Source organism: Amphiura filiformis, chromosome 18 (genome assembly GCF_039555335.1).
Source record: "Amphiura filiformis chromosome 18, Afil_fr2py, whole genome shotgun sequence".
NCBI lineage: Eukaryota > Metazoa > Echinodermata > Ophiuroidea > Amphilepidida > Amphiuridae > Amphiura > Amphiura filiformis.
The window spans coordinates 33,737,455-33,765,367 of NC_092645.1; the positions used below are offsets into that span (position 1 = coordinate 33,737,455).

Genomic DNA, 27,913 nt, shown 5'->3' on the forward strand with positions numbered 1-27,913 from the left:
TGTGCTGGGTGCCAATTATTTGCCTGTAAATGTGGTCCAGGAAGCTGTTCGGTGTCAGTGCATTTTGCTGTTGTGTTAGTTGGGCAACTGCTTGGTTACTAACATGTGTTTAGAGTAGAGTATTGAAGTAATCATGTGTGTAATTTTGGACCTTCCGAAAAATTTCTTTTTGAGGCTAGTTTATATACAGGGGTCAAAAATGGATTCAGAATAGTTTACATTAGGCTCCGATGTCTGGTGGATGAGTAACTAAGACAAATATTGCATAGGTCAATAATCTCAATAGGGTCAAATGGCAACCTTTAGGTGTTTGACCTTTGTTAATCGTCTATCTTTGTAATTATACATTGTAGATAGTGCAAACTTTATGTTTCCGAATTCCTTTTGGTAGACAAACAATTTGCTATAACTTTCACGAAAATCAGAGCAACTTTACTTTGCAAACTGGAAATTGATCCTTCTGTTGCGGCACATAACTTCTGAACCATAGGTCGCATTGAGAAAAAAATACATATTTGTGATTCTTGGGTCGCGATCTACATGAATAATTTGCTATACTTCAAAGTGATATTTGAACACTTTCAATTTTTGACCCCTGTATACTGTAAAAGTAGAAATTTTTGCGAGGTTTTTATTTTCGCGAATTTTGCGAGTGGACATAAAATTGCGAAAATAAAAACTCGCGAAAATAACCTTTTGCATTAGGTTTCTATTGTATCAATATCAAAACCGCGAAATTTAATACTCGCGCAATTGACAAAATCTTCAAAATCGCAAAAATATTGACTTTTACAGTACTATAATCCTTTTGTCATTTCAAAATGCTCAAGGGTGCCAGAGTGGCACCCATCAGATTCTGAACCAGTAGGTCAAAATCAAGGATCTTTAAAATATAATCAAATTATTTATTACTATTAGAGACATGCGGGAGAAGGGGCTTGATGACTTCAAACACCGGTGTTCCATATAACTTGCCTTATCCAGACTTCATTTTACAGATATGAGTATGATTGATAGCACTGGTATATTCAAAATCACTGATTTACTTTAAGGGGGTACTACACCCCTGCCCAATTCTGTGCCTATTTTTGCATTTTTCTCAAAAATTATAGCACATTGGTGACAAATAAGATATGTATATTATAGGGGCAAGGACTACAAATACTCAAATACTATACTGAAAATTCAGCAACTCAAAGCACGTAGTTATTGATTTATTGATCAAATATTGGTTTTCCCTCATTTTTGACTGTAACTCCATAACTGTTGTCTGTGCTGAAACAAAATTTCCTGTGTAGTAATTGTAGTCCTTGCCCCTATAATATACATACCTTACTTGTCCCCAATGCGCTATATTTTTTGGGGAAAAAATGCAAAAATGGGCACAAAATTGAGCAGGGGTGTAGTGTAGTACTCCCTTAAAGTCACACACAAAGATAAAAATACACACAAGTTCTCAGGTTTAAAGATTTGTATTTTTATTTGCGAAGCAATCAAGACTTCTTTTTGTACAATAAGTTAAAACTTCCAAAACTTAGCCCTTTCAACACTGAAGCGACACAGGAAAATAGGTCAAGGTCAATAGGTCTCAATGGTACTTGACCTATTTTGCTTATGTTACCTAGGTAACAAAATATGCTGATGGTGCAATCATATCCTTACTTGAATTGTTTTATCAAAACCAACAATTTGACACCTCTTTTGCCAAAATCGGATCCTTTCATGTTTTTGACCCCTATAGAGCCAAAAATGTGACCATTGACCTTTTCGGCTATAACTCAAGAATGGTACATCTTAGATAGATCAAACTATACATTGAATCCTTATGACTATAGGAATACATTGGAATGGGTTTTAACACAATTTGAGCATTTTTGGCATTTGACCCAGTGTAAAGTTTGATGACCTTAAGGGGGTACTACACCTCTGCCCAATTTTGTGCCTATTTTTGCATTTTTCTCAAAAATTATAGCGCATTGGTGACAAGTAAGATATGTATATTATAGGGGCAAGGACTACAACTACTGCACTATAAATTTTATTTCAGCACAGACAACAGTTGTGGAGTTACAGTCAAAAATGAGGGAAAACCAATATTTGATCAATAAATAACTACTTGCCTTGAGTTGCTGAATTGTCAGTGCAGTAGTTGTAGTCCTTGCCCCTATAATATACATATCTTACTTGTCACCAATGCCCTATAATTTTTGAGAAAAATACAAACATAGGCACAAAATTGGCCAGGGGTGTAGTACCCCCTTAACTCCAGTTCAATTGCTATCATGCATTTTTGTGTAGCCATTGATGTCCACTACCTCTGGTAGCAGTGCAGCTTTGCCCCCCCAACTGGTACCAAAAACACCCCATCTGAGGATGTCAGGCTCACATGTTAGATAGGAGGGTGGGGTGGTGGAGGGCGGGGTGGTAGAGGGAGATATGTAAACACTAGAAAGCTATAAAGCTGAGTGACAGTTAATCATATAATTATGCCCAAGTCTAAATATCATGGCGCTAGTCCGAATTTGTGAATCACTACGCTAGTCCGAATTTGTGAAACACTGCACTAGTCTAATCAATATTGATTCGGACTAGTGCAGTGTTTTTCAGATTTGGACTAGGGAAGTGTTTTTCAGATTCGGACTACAGCTCAACTTACCGTACTTTGCCTAACCAGACAGTCCATGCCAAAATTGTTACTACACCTTTACATTTCATCGAATCTCTTTTGATGTCTGTCATTTTGAACATCACACTTGAAAGATGTATGCTATGTAGAAACTTTATTTTGCAATTTCATAATTTGCATATTATTAGCATATTTGCAAGAAAAACATGAAAATCAATAAATACCTATATTTTTCACAATTTCAATATTTTATTAGAAATTAAGCATGTAGGCCGTTTGTTATGACTTGATGAATGAAGCTGTTAAAACAGATTTTGATATTTTTGCTTATTTTTCCTTTTTTGCCCCAAAATGTGTAAAAATCAACATTTTTTGGATGACCTATATTTTCTTTGAATATTTATCAAATTTCTTAATTTAGGTATAATACAGTGCAGAAAAGATGTCAAAAAAATCTGTTAAAACAGATTTCCAATAAATTGTTCCATTTTCCATTTTGTGTTAAATACTCAATTTTCATGCGCGGGATATTTGAAACATAAAATGAAAACATGTCCATTGCACTTTTTTCTCGAGATGTACTATAATATCAAGGTTACGGATATATTATAATCCCTTCTTATCTTCACTGATCCATCAGATACCTATTGTTATGAATGATTAATGAAAAGGTTCAGAACTGGGCTACTAATGGTCTGTCATGTATCTATAGTTATTTTCATGACTGTGTCAACTCAAAAATCATGCAAGGTCGAATGTAGGAAAAGTATGATCAGTTGAGCTGTAGCACTGTGGTTTTAAGTTTCAGATTAGCGTTATGGTTTACAGTTTCGGACTAACGCATGCTTTTTTTTCCGGAATAGCGCAGTATAGGGAATTTATGTAGTTGGACTAGCGGGGTGTCGGACTGAACGATGCACCCCTAAAGAACACACTGATAGGGTTTCTCTTTAGTGTGCATTCTAATGTGTCTTTTGAGATTGCTGTAACATGCAAAGCATTTCACACTGATAGGGTTTCTCTTTGGTGTGAGTTCTGATGTGTTCTTTGAGAATGCTGCTACGTGCAAAGCATTTCTGGCAATACTTACACTGATATGGTTTTTCTTGGTGTGAGTTCTAATATGTACTGTAAGAGCATACCCTTGAGCAAAACATATCTGAAAATACTCACACCGATAGGGTTTCTCGTTAGTGTGAGTTTTAATGTGTCTTTTATGATCACTACTTTCTGGGAACCGTTTCTAATATGCGCTGTAAGATCATACCTTTGAGCAAAACATCTATGAAAATACTCACACTGCTAGGGGTTTTTCTTTGGTGTGAGTTCTAATGTGTCTTTTAAGATCATAACTTCGTGAAAAGTACTTCTGACAATACTCACACTGATAAGGTTTCTCTTTGGTGTGAGTTCTGATGTGTTCTTTAAGAATGCTGCTACGTGCAAAGCATTTCTTGCAATACTCACACTGATACGGTTTCTCTTTGGTGTGAGTTCTGGTGTGTCTTTTATGTTCACTACTTCCTGTGAACTGTTTCTTACAGTACTCACATTGGTAGCGTTTTTCTTTGGTGTGAGTTCTAATGTGATCTTTGAGATGGCTGCTACGTGTAAAGCATTTCTTACAATACTCACACTGATATGGTTTTTCTTTAGTGTGAGTCCTAATATGTATTGTAAGATCATACCTTTGAGCAAAACATCTTTGACAATACTCACACGGATAAGGTTTCTCGTTAGTGTGAGTTCTAATGTGTCTTTTATGTTCACCACTTCCTGAGAACCGTTTCTCACAGTACTCACAATGGTAGGGTTTCTCTTTGGTGTGAGTTCTGACATGTCTTTTGAGAATTCCCTTACGTGCAAAGCATTTCTGGCAATACTCACAATGATGGGGTTTCTCTTCGGTGTGAGTTCTGATGTGTCTCTTAAGGACAATACTTCCAGTGAACGATTTCTTACAGTACTCACATTGGTAGGGTTTCTCTGTGGTGTGAAGTCTGAAATGAAGTTTCAGACTACTGGATTGTGTAAAGAATTTCTGACAATACACACATTGATACGGTTTTTCTTTAGTGTGAGTTCTAATATGTAATTTAAGATTATATCCCCTAGAAAAGCACTTCTGGCAGTATTCACACTGAAATTTCTTGGAATTTCTTCCGATATCATATTTGTAGCCAACATAAGTCTTCAAAGGTATGTGGTTAACTAAGTCACAATCATTTGAAAAACATTTGCCCCATATATGCAGCGTCCTATGGTTATTCACACGCCTACAAAGCTTACCATATTTGGACAAGATTTTCTTACAAAATACACAATTTTTTCGTTTATGAGCCTGTACATATTTTATCATATGTCTGTTTACGTGGATTTTCAATTTGTCCCATGAATAATGATTCATTCCACAAAATTTACACAAAAATGGTTTCAAAAGTGTCATTGTCACATGTAGATGCTTGCAATACTTATACTACAGTTTATTTATAAAAGATTCCAACAACATGTGTGCCCACCTCACACCAACCATGGAAGTCGATCATGCCAATCCAACAATGGAGCAGAAAGCACGACAAGACAACAACACCACAATCCTCACTGCCTTGTTGACAAACTAGTGAATTGTATCCCTGGATCACAGTATCTGAAATAAAAAAACACTTGGAGTTAATGTCATACATGTACTTGACTGAATTTTCACAAATCATATAATAATAGTGATTGGCTATATAAAACCTTGATGTTTCAGATAGCTTAGGGGAGGGTCTTATTTGAAGCAGCTTAACCTCCTGAGCATTATGAATTCGACACCTCTTAAAAAATAATCGGTTGAAAAATGAGTTGGTGCCGGCCAAAAATGACATACGGGGGAGGGGGGGGGGAATTTTGGCCTTAATTTTCCACTTTTTAGGGAATCTTGTCACATAACATATTGTATATTTTGGTATTTTATGTATGATTTTAGGTCCAGTAAGGTCATTTATGCACTTTGTGTTGAAATTTTTGTTTTTGTGTTTTAGAGTAAAATCAGTCTGTGAGGGCACTTCATCATTTAATGACCCTTTTCGTGCATTTTTTAAAATTGATCATACTTTAAGTAATCATCAATTATATTTTCTGAAATTTATAGCCTTTTATCACATTTGGTGAGGCTGTATCGCTTATTTTTAATGTAGGGGAAACCTGCCCATCGGAATACACAGGGGTCAATGAACTTTTGTATTACATGTAATTCAATGGGAGCGGCTGTTCAAATATTTTATTTATATCGGTACTACGCAAAAACAAAATAAGAAAGTTCAAACTTGAGGAGATTCTGTAAATAACTTTCATTTGATCATAAAAAAGAACAAAATTTAAAAATAGGGGTGTTTGCGCAACAGCTTTTAGGCTGAACAGCACCCTTACATCCTAAATTGGAGCTTCAACTCACAATTAAAGAAACAATTCTGGTAAAAATTGCATAAATGGTCCAATGGACCACTCCCTCTGTAAATTATCATTAAAAACCATCAAACAATACAGAAAATTGCCATAATATTCAGAATAGTGTAAAAGGGGGGGGGGTTTAAAACGATCCACCTTCTACATCGTTTTTTGGCCCAAACCCTCTCATTTTTTGTGTCAAAATGCTCAGGAGGATGAGCGGCTAAAAATAAGACCCTCCCCTAAGCTTTCTGAAACATCAGCAAAAGACATTGTGCGGATGCTAATATTCAGTCAAGCCAAATATTCCTATTTCAGCACCAGACTATAATTAAAATAAATCTTTTAAAACCGTTTTCTTGCATCTTTGTGGAGATAAACTGAAGATTAGGCAAAAAAAAAAAAAAAGGTTTGTCTCAAAGCTCACGAGAAATTTAAAAACAAATGCGAAATGCGATTTTTTTTTTTTTTTTTTTATTCCCGACTTTTTTCATGGTATTTTGAGAAAAAAAGTCTGATTTTCGCCAATTTTTTCTGGAAAAAACTTTTTTTTTTTGAAATAAAAAAAATTTCCGCATTTGTTTTTTGTCAAATCGTGGGATTTTACAAACGCGCGCGCAAGCTTTGAGACGAACCGTTTTTTTTTTGGCCTTATGGTAGATAACCTGGAATATGATCAACATGGTGAGCAGGGGTGAAATTAAGTGGGAGACGGGAGCCGTTTGGCCCCCAGAAACTCTGAAATGGCCCCTGGTTCCATCTCAATTTTAGTTGACCAGGGGACACTTTTCTCACAAAACTGGCCCCAGGATAGTGAACCAAAAAAATCAAATTCAATTTATTCAAAGCAACTAGTACTTATTTTTAAAACTCATCCAGCACATATTTATTTTTATTGGCCTCTTGGTAATTGGAAATGGCCCCTGGTTCTTCCAAATCTTGGTGAACCAGGGGCCACTTTTTTTTGGCAAAGTGGCCCCTGGTTTAAGCTCTCTTATTTTCACCTTTGATGGTGAGTATGGTCATCATCAATTTATGATAGTTCCAACCCGTGAGTTCCAAATATACCGCGGAATGCAGGGCTGTCAACTCTCACGCATTGGCCGTAAGTCTCACACATTGGGCCACTTTCTCACGCCAAGGTAGTATAATCTCATGCCTAGGTAGTAAATCTCACGCAAAAAGCTGGAAAATGAGTAAAATCTCACGCATCGTCATGAATAATTTATTGCCACCACCCCCCCCCCCCACTTTTCACATTCCCGAGCGCAGTGGCTCAAATATTCATGGAGTCGGCAAATCCCGGTACGCCTCTGTCTCACGCCAAGCAATTCCAAAAAGTTGACAGCCCTGGCGGAATGTGGGTATGTTGCCTGCATGAGCAAACTCGCAAATTTAGCACAAGCATACACAATAGAAACTTGTTCCAAAAATCGATGTATTCCGAAGATATTGTGAAGATATTGTGAAAAAACAGCCGATTTGTGGTTACCAATTTGGGATGGATTCGAGACGCTTCACCCTGATCCGGGAGCCTGATACCAGTTCGCCCGCAAAAATAAATCAAAATACAGAGGGCACTATAATGATATACACTAAAAACAAAAATAAATAAATACATAAGGGGCAAAATAAATAAATAGCATGAACTATCTTGTCAAGCATTCTACAAGGAACATAAAAAAAATATAGAGCCTAGCTACGCCACTAATGAATTAGTTAAAAATACAAGTTTCACAAAAAGTTGACTATAGTATAATATGGAATTGCACTGCTGATAAACTCTTTTGACCCCTAGTCTACCCTAATTGACAACATCAACTCCCCCCCCATGAAAAATAAAGATCACACTGGTTTAGACTTTAGGTACCAGTACGACGGAGGGGGAAGTAAAATTTCAAGTATTTGTGAAAGTTTTGCACAAATTTTGCATTTGGGGAACCAACAGTGCAGTTTTCTGTGATTCTTTTGTTCTGCCTTGAGCAAACGGTCTAAAGTCTAGGTAGGAGGGATGGGATCCGGGATGGGATAAATAGCTCCCTCCCCATAGCACCATTTGAAGGTAAATTACTTACCAAACTGAGCAGTTCAGGCAAAGATGTCCAAGCTTGTAGTTTGTACATGTATAGCGGAGCTGGCTGGAGCAACAAGCAAGAAATTTATATGGAACACTCCTCATGTGTGCAGGTTTCATCCGAGTAAATATCTGAAATGAAAAGCGGACAATCAGTGCTGTTCTGTGCAAAGCATTTCTTACAATACTCATACTGATAGGGTTTTTCTTTGGTGTGAGTTCTGATGTACATTTCAAGATGGCTATTGCATGTAAAGCCTTTCAAAATACACAATTTTGGCGTTTATGAACCCACACATATTTGATCAGATGTCTGCTTACATGGATTTTCAATTTGTCCAAAGAATGTTTCATTTTACAAAATGTACAAGAAAAGGGTTTCAAACGTTTCATTGTCATTAGATGCTTGCAACTGTATATCACTTTCAAAAGAATCCAACAGCATTCAAATATAGAGTTCATTGAAATATTCCCACCTCCCGACCGTGGAATATACCAGCAAACAAGGAAGCTGCATGCAAGACAAGACCACTCACAATCCACATTGCCTTCTGTTTGCCCTGGTAGAACTTGTAGTTTCTAACACAGAATTGCACTGTATATATGAAATATTAAAACAATGTCATATAATAATTTGACTGAGTTATCCCAAACCTTATTAATGACCCTCACTAAAATATGTGATGTACTTGGTATGTCAAAAGGAAACACTTTTGGGCAGGTTATCAATTATGAGGTTTTTCCATATATCTTAGATATATTTTGCTCAAACGCTGTTTTCCCCAATGAAATTGGACATTCCTAAGCAAAGGTTTTGAGCATGTTTAGATCGTAAGTTACAGTATTATAAAATTGGAAATTAAGATATCAGCCTTTAAAATATCATTGACAATGTTGAGAGTAGGAATTTCCAGTCTATTAAAATAACATCATAAATTCGCAACAAACCCAAATAGTGAAAAAATCCCCGCCCAAAAGTGTCTCCTTTTGACATGGCACATCACATACATGTATGGCTAAGGGGCTGTGCAATAGTTATGAGCATCTGGGGGGGGTAAAATTTCTGAACGGCCTGCGAAAAATTGCTTGCCCCCCCCTCGGCCCACCAAAAAATGTTTGCCCCCTTTACACATGCCAAATTTTTGGGATCCCAATTTGCAAACCTTAAATGGTCTAGATATATGTTGCGAGCACAGCGAGCAGGAAAATTTGACCCCTCGGTGACCTCGGATGACCCTGAAATGACCTTACAAAAATTTTACTAGAGCTAAATGTTGACTGTACCTACCAAGTTTCATGCTCATGACAATTTTGAGTAATTTGACACCAGATGACCCCTGGGTGACCTTGGATGATCCCGAAATGACCTTCCAAAAATTTGACTCTAAATGTTGACTGTGCCCAACAAGTGTCATGCCTATACCACAGTTTTTAGTAATTTGACCTCAGATGACCCTGGGTAACCCCTGATGACCCTGTAATGACCTTCTAAAATTTTGACTCTAAATGTTGACTGTACCCACCAAGATTCATGCCCATATAACAGTTTTTGTAATTTGACCTCAGATGACCCTGATATGACTTTCCAAAATTTGGCTCCAAATGTTGACTGTAGCCACCAAGTTTCTTGCCAATACAACAGTTTTTAGTAATTTGACCTCAAATGACCCTGAGTGATCTTGGATGACCCTGAAATGACCTTCCAAAAATTTGGCTCTAAATCTTGACTGTACCCAAGTTTCATGCCCATACTATAGTTTTTAGTAATTTGACCTCAGATGACCCCGAAATGACCTTCAGAAAATTTGACTCTAAATGTTGACTATACCACCAAGTTCCGTGACTAAATGCACATAATTTTTTGGCGAAAAACTAATCAGGTGATCAGCAGGTGTGTATTGTTCCTGCCACGTTACCATGCGCCTGACAAATCTTGAGACAGTCTGTCCATCGGAGGGGGGGGAGGGCACTTACATTATGTGATGGACGCCATGAAATGCACCCTAAACGAGTATTACTCAGCGCGTGCAAAACATATCCTAAGACAAGTATATTTTGCCATTTTTTTAACACTAAGAAAGTAAAAATTAATGTTCAGGTTCTTGTTTAATATAAGTAGTTTGATGTTTCTTAATGTTTTACCCTATGATTTGTTATGATAGAAGCCAAACATAGCCTATTTCACCCTGTTTTATTATGCCATTAAACTTTGGTACCCTAAGCAAGTATTTTGCTTGGAAAAGTATACCCTTTTTCCTGATTTTTGGCATTTTTGACACCCTAAACAGGTACAGCGCTGTACTTGCCCAATGCTGAAAAACAACCCTTTTTACTTGTTTTTTTAAACGAGCATGATGTCCACCTTGAAATACAAGTGGCACCCCCGGGTCTGTCCACAAACTCTGCTATCAATTTACACTGATTTGCGCATAAATTAACATAGCTTATTTGCATATTTTTTTTTTTTTTTTTATAAGATTACAATTTGGATATCCTTCCTCCCACCAAGTAACGTCCCCGAATACGGTTCCCCAGATACAGCTCCGGACAGATACACACATCCATCCACCCCTCCACACACAGACAGCAATAGTGATTACCCTTACCAAACATGAATGCCTATTTGGCATTCTGTAGGTATTCGCCAAGCCCTCGAGTGCCAAGGATAGCGGTACTAGGTGGTCACTAGCACTCAGCAGCTAATGAATGCCTATAGAGCTGGTTCACAGGCATTCCGAATGCCTCACAAGAATGCTACCGAATGCCTATTTACTCATTAAGCCCTCGTTAAAGCTCAACAATATACTCAATACTATTAACTTAGGCATTCCTAAATCCTAAGCATTCGTAACTTAGGCATTCCTTTAATTAGGCGGTTTGCTATAGGCACTCAGTGGCATTCGGATAAGTATTAGGCATTCGGTTAAAAAATTTCTAAGTAATAGGCATTACATTCAATTAGGCATTCTGCTAATAGCCTTGACTAGCATTCCTTAGTGGTTGACCCAAGGGTCAAGCAGGTGCATGATGGGAATATATTTCTAACTGCCATTTTGAACTGGGGTGAATGCAGAGATGGTGGTTTCTTAATCCTTTCATGTTTCCAGCTTTATTATAGGCCTTATTTTTCACTCTTTACATTTGGGATGTTACATGACAATGCATATTATGTGGACAACATCATACATGTATGGGATCCATGTAGTTATCTTTGTGTACAATAATTATGCCACAATATGGATGGTGTAAGTATAGGTAAGCTTAAATATGACTAGATGTAACTTTGAATATAGGTTTTATGCAGGCAGTTTCTTGAAATATGGAATGGTCTAGTGTTAGGAAAGAGGAGCTAGTTACCATATTGGGGCATTATTGTTAACATTAATAATAATAGTGTACAGTTATACCATGCACTAATCCACTAAAAATGCACTCATATGGCATGCAAGAAGAGCTCAAGCAAAGAGCAATGAAACCTCAAACAATGAAACCAAACAACAACGACAAATTACATAATTATGACGTAGCTATAATTATTTTGTGTATTTATAAAACACACTGATCCCAGTGGGCACACCTAACGTTGAAATCAGGTTGAAATTTTGACGTCGACTAGTTGAAATCGGGTTGAAATCAGGTTGTATTTGCAAATGGACTTCAACCTGATTTCAACCTCCTTAAATTTTGCATTGAAAGTTGGTTGAAATCATCAGGTTGAAATTTCAATGTGATTTCAACTAACCGTAAGGTTAAAATCAGGTTGAAATCAGGTTGGTTGATACAACATCAAAATCCTAACCTAGTGCCCACTGGGATGTACTCAATTTATCAGTTATCAATTTGATCATGCAATTTATGCTCTTGCATAATGCGCATGGCTATATTTGAGTTAAATTTGTGCATATTTTTAATCCTTACTCTCCTAGAATTCCTATAGCAACCCCTATAGGGGTTCAAGTGCTATCTCGGGAAAATATGGGAAATCATATGGAAAAATATTTACCATGAGCCTCATTTGATCAGGAAAATGGGAAAATTAGCGGAAATTGTCTTTTTTCACTTTTGACCTAAAAATATCATAGACTCGACAAAGACATACGCTGTACTGAACTAAAATGCCTCTGCATCTGTCACAATGGATAAAAAATGGTTCTGGGCTATTACCATGTGCGATTTTCTGCAGTGCATTATATTCCTATTTGTCACTCTCAGAGAATTGCTTAGCCAGCATATAGCTATATAATTATATAGTGGTTCGAGTGCCTCACCTGTAAGTGGTTGGAATACCTATAGGCGGTTGGAATGCCTATAGGCGGTTGGAATGCTTCTGAGGCGATTGGAAATTTCTTTGGCGGTTGGAGTGCTTCATAGGCGGTTGGAATGCCACTAAGTGGTTCGAGGGCCTAGCTCATTTACATATTTCGCCTCTGAGGAGGGCTTATGAACCACTTACGAACCGCTTATAGCGGTTGCATGAGGGCTAAATAAGTGGTTCGAGTGCGGTTGGAACCGGTAGGCGGTTGGAATGCTTCTGAGGCAGTTGGTATGCTTCCTAGCAGTTGGAATGCTTCCTAGCGGTTGGAATGCTTCCTAGGCGGTTGGAATGCTTCCCAAGCGGTTCGAATGCTTCCTAGGTGGTTTAAATGCTAGGCGGTTTGAATGCCTCCTTAGTGGTTCGAATGCCTCCTTAGTGGTTCGAGTGCTTAGCTCATTTCCATGTTCGCCTCTGAGGAGGGCTTATGAACCACTTATGAACCGCTATAAGCGGTTGAGGGCTAGCAAACAGGCGGTTGAGTGCTAATAACCGCCTATTAACTCAATGTTATAGTATTGGAGGCATTCACCATTTAGGCATTCATTAACGGTTCTTTACCATTCAATGGAATGCCTAGTGAGTGCTTAGGGAATGCTAGTTTTTTAGGTAAGGGTAGTAAGTCCCATTCTGAACATAGTTCAGGCGAGACAAAAAAAAAGGACACTTTGCAAATTGAGAGAAAAGTCACCAATTCTGATTCAAATGAACATAACTTTAATTCTATAATATGTCCGATTGACATGGAGTAAATATATTTTGAGAAGCTAAGGATACAATATAATGTTAACATCAATTATGTTATTATATAGGGTGTGTATGAATTATACATGGTGTAACATAAAAAAAAATCAATTTATTCCTAGAGGGAAAAATTGGTTAGACAGTCTGAAGAATAAAGTCCACTAGGTCATGCATGTTAATGTGTCATATCACTTCCAATTACAAAATTTAAACAATGCCAACACGAATTGACAACTGAAGGACAAAAGTAGCCTTGGTCTTGCCCGACACAATACCGTAAAACCCTGTCTACAAGCATATAGAGTGCTTCTGATGAAAGCTAAATTAATCCAGGCGCCATTATGGAGTTTGAGCAAATAAATTACGGATCCAAGCATATACAAACAAGTATTATTTTAAGACCAATCTATTGTATTGGTATACATGTATTTACACTTGCTTCGAATTAATTTAGCTTTCATAAAAAACACTACACATGCTTGTAGACGGGGTTTTACAGTATACCACAATCAAGTACCGTATTCATTCCAATAAGCGCCCAAGGCACTTTACAAAGTCATATTGGGTGGGTGCTTATTTTTTATCTGGTTTACCTTCAATCCTTCAACATAAGTGATGTGATCAGGCAAAATCAGCAGTCAAAATTAATAGCTAAATTTTCACGGGAAAATTTTCTGGACACGTGACACCCATGGGCGCAGACATATTAGCATTATGGAATGTGACCCTGAGCACAGCGGGTGTTCTTCCAATGTATTTGAATAGGAAGAATTCATCATTTGATGCAAAAGTTACTTGTCGCAAGTTAATAATATTATGGTAAGAGTTTCCGTAGATAATTATTTTTTTCCGTAGATAGATATTTTTGAAATTACGTTTTGCTGATATTGTGAAGAAATTAAGATAACATATTTAATAAATTTGCAATGCACAAATTTCTATCAAAATTGCAGTCAAAAATACTATTCCAATTCAAAATTACTAAGACTTGAATAGCGAGGTCACCGCCGGGGGTCAGAGATCAGGCTCGAGGTTACACTCACATTGATATGCATTGGTCACATGTCCAGAAAATTTTCCCGTGAAAATTAACCTATTAATGTTGACTGATCAGTCCGATTTTCAGATACAATGTATATAGCCAAACAATGGAAATATTTCCTTTTGTTTCGTATTGTTTTGACTCTTTAAGGTGTACTACACCCTTGATAAATTTGTGACTATTTTTGCATTTTTCTCAAAAAATAATAACACTGGTAACAAAAGTTATGTATATTATAGGTATATAGGGGCAAGGAATCCAGTTACTACACTGGAATTTCAGTGACTCAAGACAAGTGGTACGTTATTTATAATTAGAAAAGGGGTAATGCTAGAATGTACCGCATTTCTTAGCATATAATGAACCACTAGTCTTGAATCACTGAAATTTCAATAAGCAATTGGATTTCTTGCCCCTATATACAAAACTTATTTTGTTACCAGTGTCCTTAGGGGTGAACCATTTGATTTCCAGGGGGGCATGGGGGTTTTTTGAAGAAAAAAATACTTTGCCTCACTGATGAGTAAAAAAAACAATTCCCCCACCCAACTCTGTATAAAGGTATACATTAAAATTGAAAAAAAACAGAAACAATTTAGTGCCAAAAAAAAAAAATTCTGCCTAACCCAAACTCCCATGCCCCCCCCCCCGAGAATCTAATGGTGCATCCCTTACCAATGTTGAAGCCTTTAAGCAGTATTTAAGCAATATCACAAGCAATAAACAAAATATGCTTTATTTTAGCAATACCTCAAGCAGTGTTGAAGCATATTGCTTTTATTAAATCAACTAACTAGCAATATAAATATTTTGTCCAAAATCCCATTAAAAAAAAAATCAAATTTTGAAATTCTTAATTTCATGGTCAAAACCTTGTGACAGAGTGGACTTTCAAATCCCTGAAGCTTATTAAAAAGAGGCTTATTTGTGACCGTACACCACGAATGAGCCGTAAATGTCCTCAATTGTATTCTGAGTTACAATGTAAAATGGGCATGAAGGTCGTATTCATAGGTACCTCAATTTGGTGCTACGTGTACCTCATTTAATGAGATACACGTAGCACCAAATTGAAATACCTATGAATATGACCTTCATGCCCATTTTACACTGTAACTCAGAATACAATTGAGGACATTTACGGCTCATTCGTGGTGTACGGTCACATTTAATCAATAATTTTGCTTACATTTATTCAAATCATGAAATATAACAGAAGCGACTTGTTCCTGGTTTTGTCAGAACGGGTGGCACATTTGTGAAATTCACGAACATGTAAGGGATGGGGTATGAACGTTTGGACAGTATTTATTGTGGGACATTAAGAGCACATCAGACATATCAAATTGCATTCTGAATACGAAGAATGTCCTTCTGATATCAAATAATTTGGATTTTTTGAAATTGCAATGTAATACACATTTTATGGCAAATCATTAAAATTGATATTTTTGATATTTAACAGTACTTGAAGTAAACTTTATAAATCTGATGATTTATACTTAAAGTGTACATGTATGTAGGTGGGATGAAAAGCCGACGATCAATTGAAAATTTTGACCTTTCGTATTGAAGATATGGATTTTTTTCCCCAAAACACCAAAAAAAAAATAGGTCTTTTGGGGGAAAAATCCATATCTTCTAGATTTATAAAATTTATTTCGAGGACTATTATATATCAAAAATTTGAAAAATATCAAATTTTAATAATTTGTCATAAAATTTGTATATCGTGAATTTCAAAAAATGAAAATTATTTGATATCAGAAAGACATGCTTCGTATTCAGAATGCAATTCGATACGTCTGAGGTGCTCTCATGTCCCACAAAAAATACTGTAGAAACGCCATACATTTTGTAAACGCTCATTCTAGATCCCTTACAGGAAGACTCCGGCAATCACAAAATTATGCCTTATATGTTAGAAAAATAATTATCAAGCACGAATCACATGGTTTTATCTGAAACAAACTCATATTGACCATAAAAATTAATAAAAACAGCCGTCTCTCAACACACGATATTCAAAATTCCTGTGCCGCCAAAATTATCCAGTGCAATCATGGTTATCCTGTGCTCAATTGTTGCCAGCCTTAGGCATAATGTTGTGATTACTGGAGACATACTTTAAACCCTGAAAAAAACATCAAAATTAGGACTATAATGACTAATCAATGTACATTATAAGGACTAATAATTACGCCCAGGGGCAAAGCAGGTTTCTTGGTCGGGGGGCAAAATAACATTTCAGGGGCACAGCAGGGGGGGGGGGCAGCTGCTCCCGTTGGCTACGCTACTGATTACATCACATTATTGTTGGTAAGTCTCATGTTGTGTATGTTTAATTATCAAAACAGTACCATACAAGTATTTATATTTTCATATACATGTACATATGTATCACAAGTTACATTTACAAAATTACATTTAAGAGTATTAAACCATTTCTTGCAGTACACACGCTGATACGGTTCTTTATTGGTGAGTTCTAATATGTGCTGATATGTCCAGACTTGAGCAACATATTTCTGACAACATTGAGTTCTGATGTGCAGGGGCAGGGCCAGGGTATTTTGATAGGGAGGGCAATTACAATTTTGACTGATTGTTATGCTGTGCAATAGCGCTGGCCATCACGCTTTTGTACTGCCCCCACTGTGGCGCCGCCCCTGCTGATGTGTCTTATAAGATTACTTCTATCAGTGAACCATTTTTGAACATTACTCACAGATTTAAGGCTCTTCATTTGGGCATAGCATACGAGGGGGTATCCAAAAGTTTTTGACATCACCGAGAAGCGAAGGAGCTATATCGATGAAATTTTGTCAGTGTAATTACTGGTCCTTCTGTACATTATGGTCCAAAAATGGTCTCATAAGTATGTTTACTTTTTTTACAGCTGGCGCTAGATGGGCAGTAGGCGCATAACCTGTAAAATGGTGAAAATTGAGGCACGCATGGCGTGATTAAGTTCCTGCATTTGAAGGGTTAGGCCTACAATGCTCAGAAAATCTATGATGAAATGAAAGCTATCTACGGTGATGATTGCCCATCATATGGCATGCACTGTTGCTTTTTGAAAAAGGAATTTACAAACTGGCCACATGTCCCTCACAGATGAGCCAAGAAGTGGACGTCCATCACTTTCGGATGATGCGGCCACAGTGAAGAAATTCAAGAAAGTGGAGGATCTTATCATGAAAAGGTTATGCGCCTACTGCCCATAGCGCCACCTGTAAAGAAAGTAAACATACTTATGAGACTATTTTTGTCAGTGTAATTACTAGTCCTTCTGTACATTTATGGTCCAAAATGGTCTCATATGTATGTTTACTTTCTTTACAGGTGGCGCTAGATGTAGGCGCATAACCTTTTCATGATAAGATCCTCCACTCTCTTGAATTTCTTCACTGTGGCCGCATCATCCGAAAGTGATGGACGTCCACTTCTTGGCTCATCTGTGAGGGACATGTGGCCAGTTTGGAAATTCCTTTTTCAAAAAGCAACAGTGCCATTATGATGGGCAATCATCACCGTAGATAGCTTTCATTTCATCATAGATTTTCTGAGCATTGTAGGCCTAACCCTTCTAATGCAGGAACTTAATCACGCCATGCGTCCTCAATTTTCACCATTTTACAGGTTATGCGCCTACTGCCCATCTAGTCAGCCAGCTGTAAAAAAAAGTAAACATACTTATGAGACCATTTTTGGACCATAATGTACAGAAGGACCAGTAATTACACTGACAAAATTTCATCGATATAGCTCCTTCGCTTATTGGTGATGTCAAAAACTTTTGGATACCCCCTCGTATATGTGCTTTAAGACCATCTTTAGAGCAAAATGTTTTTTCGTTGGTATGAGCTCTTATGTGTCCTTTAAGTTCACCATTTTGTGCAAAGCTTTTTTGACAATACTCACACTGATAGGGCTTCTCTCTAGTGTGAGTTCTGATGTGTAGTTTAAAGTTTCCACTTCCTGAGAACCATTTCTTGCACTATGCACACTGTTTCTCCTTTGTGTGAGATCTGATATGTTGTTTGAGAAGGCTGCTATGTGCAAAGCATTTATGACAGGACTCGCACTGATAGGGTTTCTCTTTGGTGTGAGTCCAGATGTGTCTTCCATAATTACTACCGTCAGTGAACCATTTCTTGCAGTACTCACACTGATAGGGTTTTTCCTTGGTGTGTATTCTAATATGTGCTGTAAGATGAGACTTTTGAGCAAAACATTTCTGACAATACTCACACTGATGGGGTTTCTCTTTGGTGTGAGTCCAGATGTGTCTTCCATAATTACTCCTGTCAGTGAACCATTTCTTGCAGTACTCGCACTGATAAGGTTTTTCCTTGGTGTGAGTTCTTATGTGCCTTTTAAGAGCAGACATTTGAGCAAAACATTTCTGACAATACTCACACTGATAGGGCTTCTCTCTAGTGTGAGTTCTGATGTGTAGTTTAAAGTTTCCACTTCCTGAGAACCATTTCTGGCAGTACTCACACTGTTTCTCTTTGGTGTGAGATCTGAGGTGTTGTTTGAGATGGCTAATATGTACAAAGCATTTCTGACAGGACTCACACTGATAGGGTTTCTCTTTGGTGTGAGTCCAGATATGTTTGTTTAAACTACCTCTTGTTGTAAAGCATTTCTGACAATCCTCACATTCATACGGCTTCTCTTTGGTGTGAATTCTGATATGGGTTGTAAGCTGGCTGTAGCATGTAAAGTATTTCTGACAATACTCACACTGATAGGGTTTCCCTTCGGTATGAGTTCTGATGTGGGCTGTAAGACTTTTTTCCCAAGAAAAACACTTCTGGCAGTATTCACACTGAAAGCGTTTCTCTGTGGAATATCTTCTGACATCAGATTTGTAACCTTTGGTATGAGTTCTGATGTGGGCTTTAAGACTTTTTTTCCAAGTATAACACTTCGGGCAGTATTTGCACTGAAAGCGTTTCTTTGTGGAATAACTTCTGACATCAGTTTTATAACCAACAGAAATGCACAATGGTCTGTGGTTAACTAAGTCACAATCATTTGAACAACTTATCAAACACTTGTTACATTTGCCCCTCACATGTAGCATCCTGTGGTTATTCACATGTCCACAGAGGTTACCATATTTTGTCAAGCTTTTATTACAAAATTCACACTTTTTTCGTCTATGAGCCAACACATATTTTATCATATGTCTGCTTACATGGATTTTCAATTTATCCAAAGAATAATGGTTCATTCCACAAAATGTACAAGAAAAAGGTTTCATAGTCACTAGATGCTTGCAATATATATATGTATCAGTCACATAAAATAAATTTACTTTAAAAGAGGCCATCAACATTCAAATATAAAGTTCCAATTAAATGTGCCCACCTCAAACCAACCGTGGGATACCAGAAACAACGGAGCTGCATGCAAGACAATACAACAATCCAGTCAATCCTCGTGCTGCCTTCTGTGTTTGCCCTGGTAGTAGAACTTGGAGTTTCAAAAATGCAGAATTACACTGCATGAAAATATATGAAATATTAAAATAAAACAATTAATGCCATATTTAATGTGACTGAAGAATATTAAATTACATCAATGATTGGTGAGCATAAATTTTTGCCCAATTTTTTCGAGTTGGTATACTGTATTATATTGTCTGAAATCTGAATAAAGATCGCCCTGTAAAGAAGACCCCCTTCAATTTTTCTGTGAAAAATTGACTAAAAAGCGGTATTGAGCTCAACTGGCACATGTCTGATAGACCCATGGTACGCACAATAATAAAAGGCAACCACTCGACTCTGACTATTGTCCATTGCATATTATTATCGCGTGCGGTTTGCAAATAAAATGTTTGCACATTAGTTAGCTATGGAAGCCTCTTCAAATATCCCCGCGCTGCCAAGCTGCGTTGATTGGTCGGATACAATATCGTTGTTTTAGTCGCTTTTAATACGAACGTTAATGTAGTGAGAACATGGACGTGGTACATAAAAAAATGTAGAAAGATTGCGTGCCAAAGGATCGGTAAAAGCCCGGGGGATACTCAGTACAAATGACCACACGGGGACGTCCCGCAAACATGGGTAGCATTTTCAGCCTTCTGGTATATCAATGACCCCTTTTTCAAAGCCTATTTTGGTATATGAATGGGTCCTTTTTTTCAAAATTTTCTCAATTTTTTCGGAAAACAGCCCAATTTTTCCTTAATCTAGCCAAAATTTTCCCAAAATTTGTAAAAACTAAGACAATTTTGGGTAAATTCGCTGAAAATTTTGACTTTTGGTATATCAATGGGTCCAAATTTCTTGAAAAATTGGTATATTTATGGGTCTACTTCCAAAATCTCAGCGGCACGTCCCTACCAACAGTACCAAAACCAAACTTGAGTACCCCCGGGGTAAAAGTGAATTCACACAACAAAGTACTGCAAACTGGAAGGCGTATTGCCTACAGATTGGAAGAGTCTGTGTATTGGGTCGATTTTTAATGTTATATAGTCTACAGTAGGCCTACTAGTCGTTATCCATGGACACCGGGGCCGGGGGAGGGTCTAGGACACGGGCGGTTAATAGTAAACTAAGAATTGATTGAGAAGAGCCTAACATCATAAACATGCATGATGCATACACTTTCATGACTCAGGGATGTAAGTAATCTAGCTCGAGATACTCTAGCTAAAATACAGGTTTACATTTTACTATCTTACATTATCTTGCTGTATTTCAGCTAGAGCTCCAAACGACAAGCTTCCGGGTTTTTTTGGAGAACAATACTGTTACGCAAGATGAAGAAGAAACCCGCCTCGGAGCCCGCCCTACTCATTATTTCATTGTACTGCAATTTGCCTCCACACATTACGTAATCAACACAAAGCTTTTGTGAGGATTAGTGAGTGGATAAGAAATACGAAGGACACGCCGATTGTACTGTTAGTTGTCAATCATGAATTGCCGCAACGTATTAATATTTTACTGCATGGCATTCCGCAAACACCAAGACAAATTATGCCGTATTTTTCCAAAGATCATCTCATATGAAGTTAGCCGAATGCGATGTACTTTTGTAACATTCCGATCGCTTTTGATCACCTATTATCGGCGAATTTGCTTGAAAACACATGAGTTCATGTTGTGTAAACATAATTAGCATAGACACAAATGAAATTACGATGCAATACAATGCAATTTGAATGCGCAGCAGATCTATAGAAATAACTTTGCCCAGTTTTATGCAGAATTAGACCCTGTCTGAAGTAGGCCTGGCATTTTCGGGTAATTTTGTACCCGGGTACCCGCCGCAATTTTCAAGGCGGGTAACCGGTACCTGAAATTGCAAAAAAAAAAAAAAAAAAAAAATTTTTTTTTTTTTTTAAGTTTATTTTATCCCAATATAAAAGTGACCATGAACCTAAACCTAAAAGATAAGATAATTAATAATTGACTAAAAAAAAATTAAAAAAAAAAATTTTTCAAGATATTTTGTTATTTTTTATATGAAAATTGATAATTTGTATGCATGTCATAGTCTATTAATGATTTCAAAATGTATTGAATTTGAATGCATTTTTTTTTTTTTTTTTTTTTTTTTTTTTGAATTTGGTACCGGGAGGGTATTTCCTACCGGTAATGTAATCTCGGCGGTAAATTCGCCATACCCGACCGAAAATGCCAGCCTTAGTCTGAAGTAATCTTACGGAATTAATTACGGAAAATACGAAAAAGCGCGTAATTCGGGCTAAAAAGCCCAAAATGGGCTGAAAATAAAAGAAATTGCGTAAATCTGGACTACAAAAAAACCTGAATTCTGTACAAATACAGAAAACTTACATCCCTGATGACCTTTGGAATTATTTTTGAGACATTTTCGTGTAAAACCAATGACGACGTCAAAATTCAGCCAATCTTGGCGACAAGCATGAATACCCGCGGATGCACGGAGTCCGGGGACCGGGATAATCATAGTACAAGGAACTTATACGATGTCCTCATTCACAAACTGATACCATCTGTCCGAATTTTGAGCTATACAAGTTTACGTGGTGAACTAGGATAATCAAGTGAAATTTCATTCAATGGGACTGATTTAGACGTTCGCTTTTCGTATCTCTTTCCTTGTTGGAAAGGTATAACGTTGACGAGATAGGAACATGTACCGAACATCCGGGACCTACTCTGCCGTGTTTGGCTGAGTAACGGTACATGAACACGGTCTTTTGTGCCTATATAAATTAGTCATTGTGTAAAGCTGTGTTTATACCCATAGGTTACTCATCATCAGACTGAATCATTGTCTTTTAGGCCAATTACAATTGATCCTTAGTTTCCTGTTTCCCTCACGCGTCCAAAATCAAGAATGGAAAAATATTTAATTATTTTATTTTTATTTAGGTATTTTCATCTTTTAATTGACTTTGTAATTACTTTTATTTGCTAATATCTGTTTTGATCATCTCAACTTTGATTATGAATATAAAACAAGAACATTGTAGGGTCCCCTACTAATATTAATGTAAAAAATCAATTATAAAGGTAAAATAATTAAATCCGTAGTCTTAGTCAAAATGACCAAATGGACTGTTGATAATAGTCACGACCACATTTTCAAAATAAAGAAAGTAATAGATAATTAATAATTAATAGATAATTAATAATTAATAATTAAAAGTCGCCTCGTCCTTTATTTTCAAACTTGAAACAGGAAACTAAGAATTAATTGTGAAGGGCCTTAATAACTGCACAAGTTATGTGTGCAATTCTAGAGAGCGTTGATCGACAGAGGGTGTCAATATAGGCCTACGTGTCGCTTTTGAAAAACAGCGATTCATGCGCATGCTCAGCAGGCAAATACGACGGCGATTTAGTACACTGATCATGCGTGCGATTCAGATTTCTGCAAAAGCGATTGAGTATTAATGCATTTTTAGAAATGACTGGCGATTGTGTGTTCTCAAGGGCGCACACCACCAATAGGGCGTCCCATTGAAATACACGTGAAAACACGTCTCTTCTTTGCCCGATTTTAGACCTTTTCGGCAACAAATTGAACATAAATATACCACCAATCGATTGCAAATCGATGAAAATTTAATATATGTTTCAATGTACGGGTAGTCTTCCGATTAGATTTCATGATATGGGCGTTTAAACAGCACCATGACCATTTTCGACCGCTTTTTACCCTGAAAACCCGCTTTCTGGTCATTTTCTCAATCCGAGGGCCTACTTTTTTCAAAAATTGGATTATGCAACTTTTATGGGATCTAAGTTCGTGTATAGGTTTCAAACTTTTATTTAAGCTATAACATGCTTCTCTTTTTCCTTACAAGTCCACAGAAAGGCCCAAAATACCTCAAAAAGATTTCGTTTTACGGAACTCATCCACATTACATCGTATGCGGAGTGATTTAGAGGTGTGCGCCTTATAATGCACATTTGTAAAGTCGGTTCTTTTCATTATAGATTTGAAAACTTTATTACATTTTGGATTAAATTGTCAAATTTTATTGCTCTAGGATAAATAGATTTGGAAAAAATACGTTTGAAGTTATGTGTCCAATGCAGAAAATATACAGTTTTTATGATTTTGACCATTCTAGCAGTCTTGGTCATTTTCTTCAAAATGTTACTCGATCAGCGTCTTTTGAATGGTATATTTGCATTTTTATTTCTTTAAACGTAATAAAAGTAAGTTTAAACATTTTCTACACATTCATATTTTTATATTAAGCATCATTTTGCCCCGAAAACAACTGAAATTGAGTCGTTTTAAGGACACGTGCTAAAATTTAATCACGATATTAAATTAATGAAAACTCTCAGAACGCCGAATTTGCTGACTTTTTCATCACTTTAATGAACTTTAACAATATTAATTAAGAAATTTAAATTACATTTTCACTATAAAACACTTTAAAATCTTTAAGTGGCTTGTAAAGTTTTAATTCAGATCGCAAACTCGGAATTTTACACATATCCGTCCTGTTTTTGACGTGATTCCTGTAAAAAGCCTACTTCGGGCCAATTAAGCCTATCATGCCTTATAAGGGCGCACACCACCAATAGCGCGTCCCATTGAAATACACGTGAAAACACGTCTCTTCTTTGCCCGATTTTAGACCTTTTTCGCAACAAATTGAACATAAATATACCACCAATCGATTGCAAATCGATGAAAATTTAATATATGTTTCAATGTACGGGTAGTCTTCCGATTAGATTTCATGATATGGGCGTTTAAACAGCACCATGACCATTTTCGACCCGTTTTTACCCTGAAAACCCGTTTCTGGTCATTTTCTCAATCCGAGGGCCTACTTTTTTCAAAAATTGGATTATGCAACTTTTATGGGATCTAAGTTCGTTTATAGGTCTCAAACTTTTATTTAAGCTATAACATGCTTCTCTTTTTCCTTACAAGTCCACAGAAAGGCCCAAAATACCTCAAAAAGATTTCGCTTTTTACGAACTCATCCACATTACATCGTCTGCGAGGATTTAGAGGTGTGCGCCTTATAATGCACATTTGTAAAGTCGGTTCTTTTCATTATAGATTTGAAAACTTTATTACATTTTGGATTAAATTGTCAAATTTTATTGCTCTAGGATAAATAGATTTGGAAAAAAATACGTTTGAAGTTATGTGTCCAATGCAGAAAATATACAGTTTTTATGATTTTGACCATTCTAGCAGTCTTGGTCATTTTCTTCAAAAATGTTACTCGCATCAGCGCCTTTTGAATGGTATATTTGCATTTTTATTTCTTTAAACGTAATAAAAGTAAGTTTAAACATTTTCTACACATTCATATTTTTATATTAAGCATCATTTTGCCCCCCCCCCGAAAACAACTGAAATTGAGTCGTTTTAAGGACACGTGCTAAAATTTAATCACGATATTAAATTAATGAAAACTCTCAGAACGCTTGAATTTGCTGACTTTTTTCATCACTTTAATGAACTTTAACAATATTAATTAAGAAATTTAAATTACATTTTCACTATAAAACACTTTAAAATCTTTAAGTGGCTTGTAAAGTTTTAATTCAGATCGCAAAATCGAATTTTACACATATCCGTCCTGTTTTTGACGTGATTCCTGTAAAAAGCCTACTTCGGGCCAATTAAGCCTATCATGCCTTATAAGGGCGCACACCACCAATAGCGCGTCCCATTGAAATACACGTGAAAACACGTCTCTTCTTTGCCCGATTTTAGACCTTTTCGCAACAAATTGAACATAAATATACCACCAATCGATTGCAAATCGATGAAAATTTAATATATGTTTCAATGTACGGGTAGTCTTCCGATTAGATTTCATGATATGGGCGTTTAAACAGCACCATGACCATTTTCGACCCGTTTTTACCCTGAAAACCCGCTTCTGGTCATTTTCTCAATCCGAGGGCCTACTTTTTTCAAAAATTGGATTATGCAACTTTTATGGGATCTAAGTTCGTTTATAGGTCTCAAACTTTTATTTAAGCTATAACATGCTTCTCTTTTTCCTTACAAGTCCACAGAAAGGCCCAAAATACCTCAAAAAAGATTTCGTTTTTACGGAACTCATCCACATTACATCGTCATGCGAGTGATTTAGAGGTGTGCGCCCTTATAATGCACATTTGTAAAGTTGGTTCTTTTCATTATAGATTTGAAAACTTTATTACATTTTGGATTAAATTGTCAAATTTTATTGCTCTAGGATAAATAGATTTGGAAAAAAATACGTTTGAAGTTATGTGTCCAATGCAGAAAATATACAGTTTTATGATTTTGACCATTCTAGCAGTCTTGGTCATTTTCTTCAAAAATGTTACTCGCATCAGCGTCTTTTGAATGGTATATTTGCATTTTTATTTCTTTAAACGTAATAAAAGTAAGTTTAAACATTTTCTACACATTCATATTTTTATATTAAGCATCATTTTGCCCCCCCCCGAAAACAACTGAAATTGAGTCGTTTTAAGGACACGTGCTAAAATTTAATCACGATATTAAATTAATGAAAACTCTCAGAACGCCGAATTTGCTGACTTTTTTCATCACTTTACTGAACTTTAACAATATTAATTAAGAAATTTAAATTACATTTTCACTACCCAACACTTTAAAATCTTTAAGTGGCTTGTAAAGTTTTAATTCAGATCGCAAAATCGAATTTTACACATATCCGTCCTGTTTTTGACGTGATTCCTGTAAAAAGCCTACTTGGGCCAATTAAGCCTATCATGCCTTATAAGGGCGCACACCACCAATAGCGCGTCCCATTGAAATACACGTGAAAACACGCCTCTTCTTTGCCCGATTTTAGACCTTTTCGGCAACAAATTGAACATAAATATACCCAATCGATTGCAAATCGATGAAAATTTAATATATGTTTCAATGTACGGGTAGTCTTCCGATTAGATTTCATGATATGGGCGTTTAAACAGCACCATGACCATTTTCAATTGCTTTTACCCTGAAAACCCGCTTTCTGGTCATTTTCTCAATCCGAGGGCCTACTTTTTTCAAAAATTGGATTATGCAACTTTTATGGGATCTAAGTTCGTTTATAGGTCTCAAACTTTTATTTAAGCTATAACATGCTTCTCTTTTTCCTTACAAGTCCACAGAAAGGCCCAAAATACCTCAAAAAGATTTCGCTTTTACGAACTCATCCACATTACATCGTCTGCTGGAGTGATTTAGAGGTGTGCGCCCTCAAGTGGGTTTTATCATGTTAATTAGTGACCTGACACACATTTGTATTGGTTCGATCAAGCATTGATTTTTTGTACTGGATCGTTCAAGCATCTCCAACAAATTTGTCAATGTAAGTGCCTCTGGCCCTAGTGGAAGTAAAAACGGATACTATCATTGATGGCCAGAGTTCTATAGTAAGAATTCCAATTGAATGAACGCAGCTTTCAACTGCTGTACTCGATCCAACCGCGATCGTATATCGCGTATTTCAAACTACAACGCGAGCGCATCGACCTTGGATACAATGCTAACCAATCATGAGTGTGTTGGCATGGTTAGATTCGCTTTCGCGTTACTCACGCACAGTCGCACACGCTGGCGTACATCGCGCAGTGTACGCAAAAATTCGTCACGCTATTGAAAGCTGCGTTCATTCAATTGGAATTCCCACTATAGGGCTAGACTGATTCGGTCTAATCCCGGGGGTCTAATTTGTGCTGTGTCTGTCACTTACCTGAGATCTGCAAATACCTCTGCTAGTCATTCTAAAATCATCCCAATTTCAAGCACTGCCTCTGAAATCAGACATTTTCTGTCTTCTTAGATGTGAAGTTCATCAAGTTGGCTGATAATTACATTTAAAAATAAATAAGTCTGACCCTGTCTGATCATCGCAACGAAATGAACTCGATTTTAATGCTATTCACAGCTTGTCATACTTTCAATTAGTAGTCTCGTACCAGCCGCTTTTGGACGCTGCATATATAGGCGGCCAAAATGGGTAAAAAACAACAACAAACTAGACTTAGCTGTGGTCTAACCCACGAACACAGCCGTGTTGTGACCCCTAATGACTTTTGACCTTTGATAAAACATATAAAACGCCCATAGACATTGGCTAATGTCAATGCATGGGTGCACGTGGCACCACTTTGCTATCACTCGGTCGGACATCCGGGAACATTGTCCCCTTCATACATGCGCCCATAGCAA

General features: G+C 36.8%; 1 protein-coding gene across 6 annotated transcripts; it reads right to left on the minus strand.

Annotated features, from left to right (window-relative positions):
• Positions 1–1,461: 1,461 nt before the first annotated feature.
• LOC140140141 (uncharacterized) lies at positions 1,462–27,572 on the minus strand. Of its 6 annotated transcripts, XM_072161984.1 has the most exons (5): positions 27,435–27,572; positions 19,610–19,742; positions 8,606–8,724; positions 8,131–8,261; positions 1,462–5,273 (listed from the first exon to the last, which is right to left on the minus strand). In XM_072161984.1, the coding sequence occupies exon 5, from the start codon at positions 5,070–5,072 to the stop codon at positions 3,921–3,923; it is 1,152 nt and encodes a 383-aa protein (XP_072018085.1). In that variant the 5' UTR covers positions 5,073–5,273; positions 8,131–8,261; positions 8,606–8,724; positions 19,610–19,742; positions 27,435–27,572; the 3' UTR covers positions 1,462–3,920. The 6 variants fall into 6 exon arrangements, 5 of the variants coding, with proteins under 5 accessions (XP_072018085.1, XP_072018086.1, XP_072018084.1 ...); XM_072161985.1 differs by lacking the exon at positions 19,610–19,742; XM_072161983.1 differs by lacking the exon at positions 8,606–8,724.
• Between the last annotated feature and the right edge of the window lie 341 nt (positions 27,573–27,913).

Coding starts and splice junctions, on each gene's coding strand:
- LOC140140141 (XM_072161981.1), bottom strand. CDS start 19,577: ATGTTGATGGCCTCTTTTAAAGTAAATTTATTTTATGTGACTGATACA.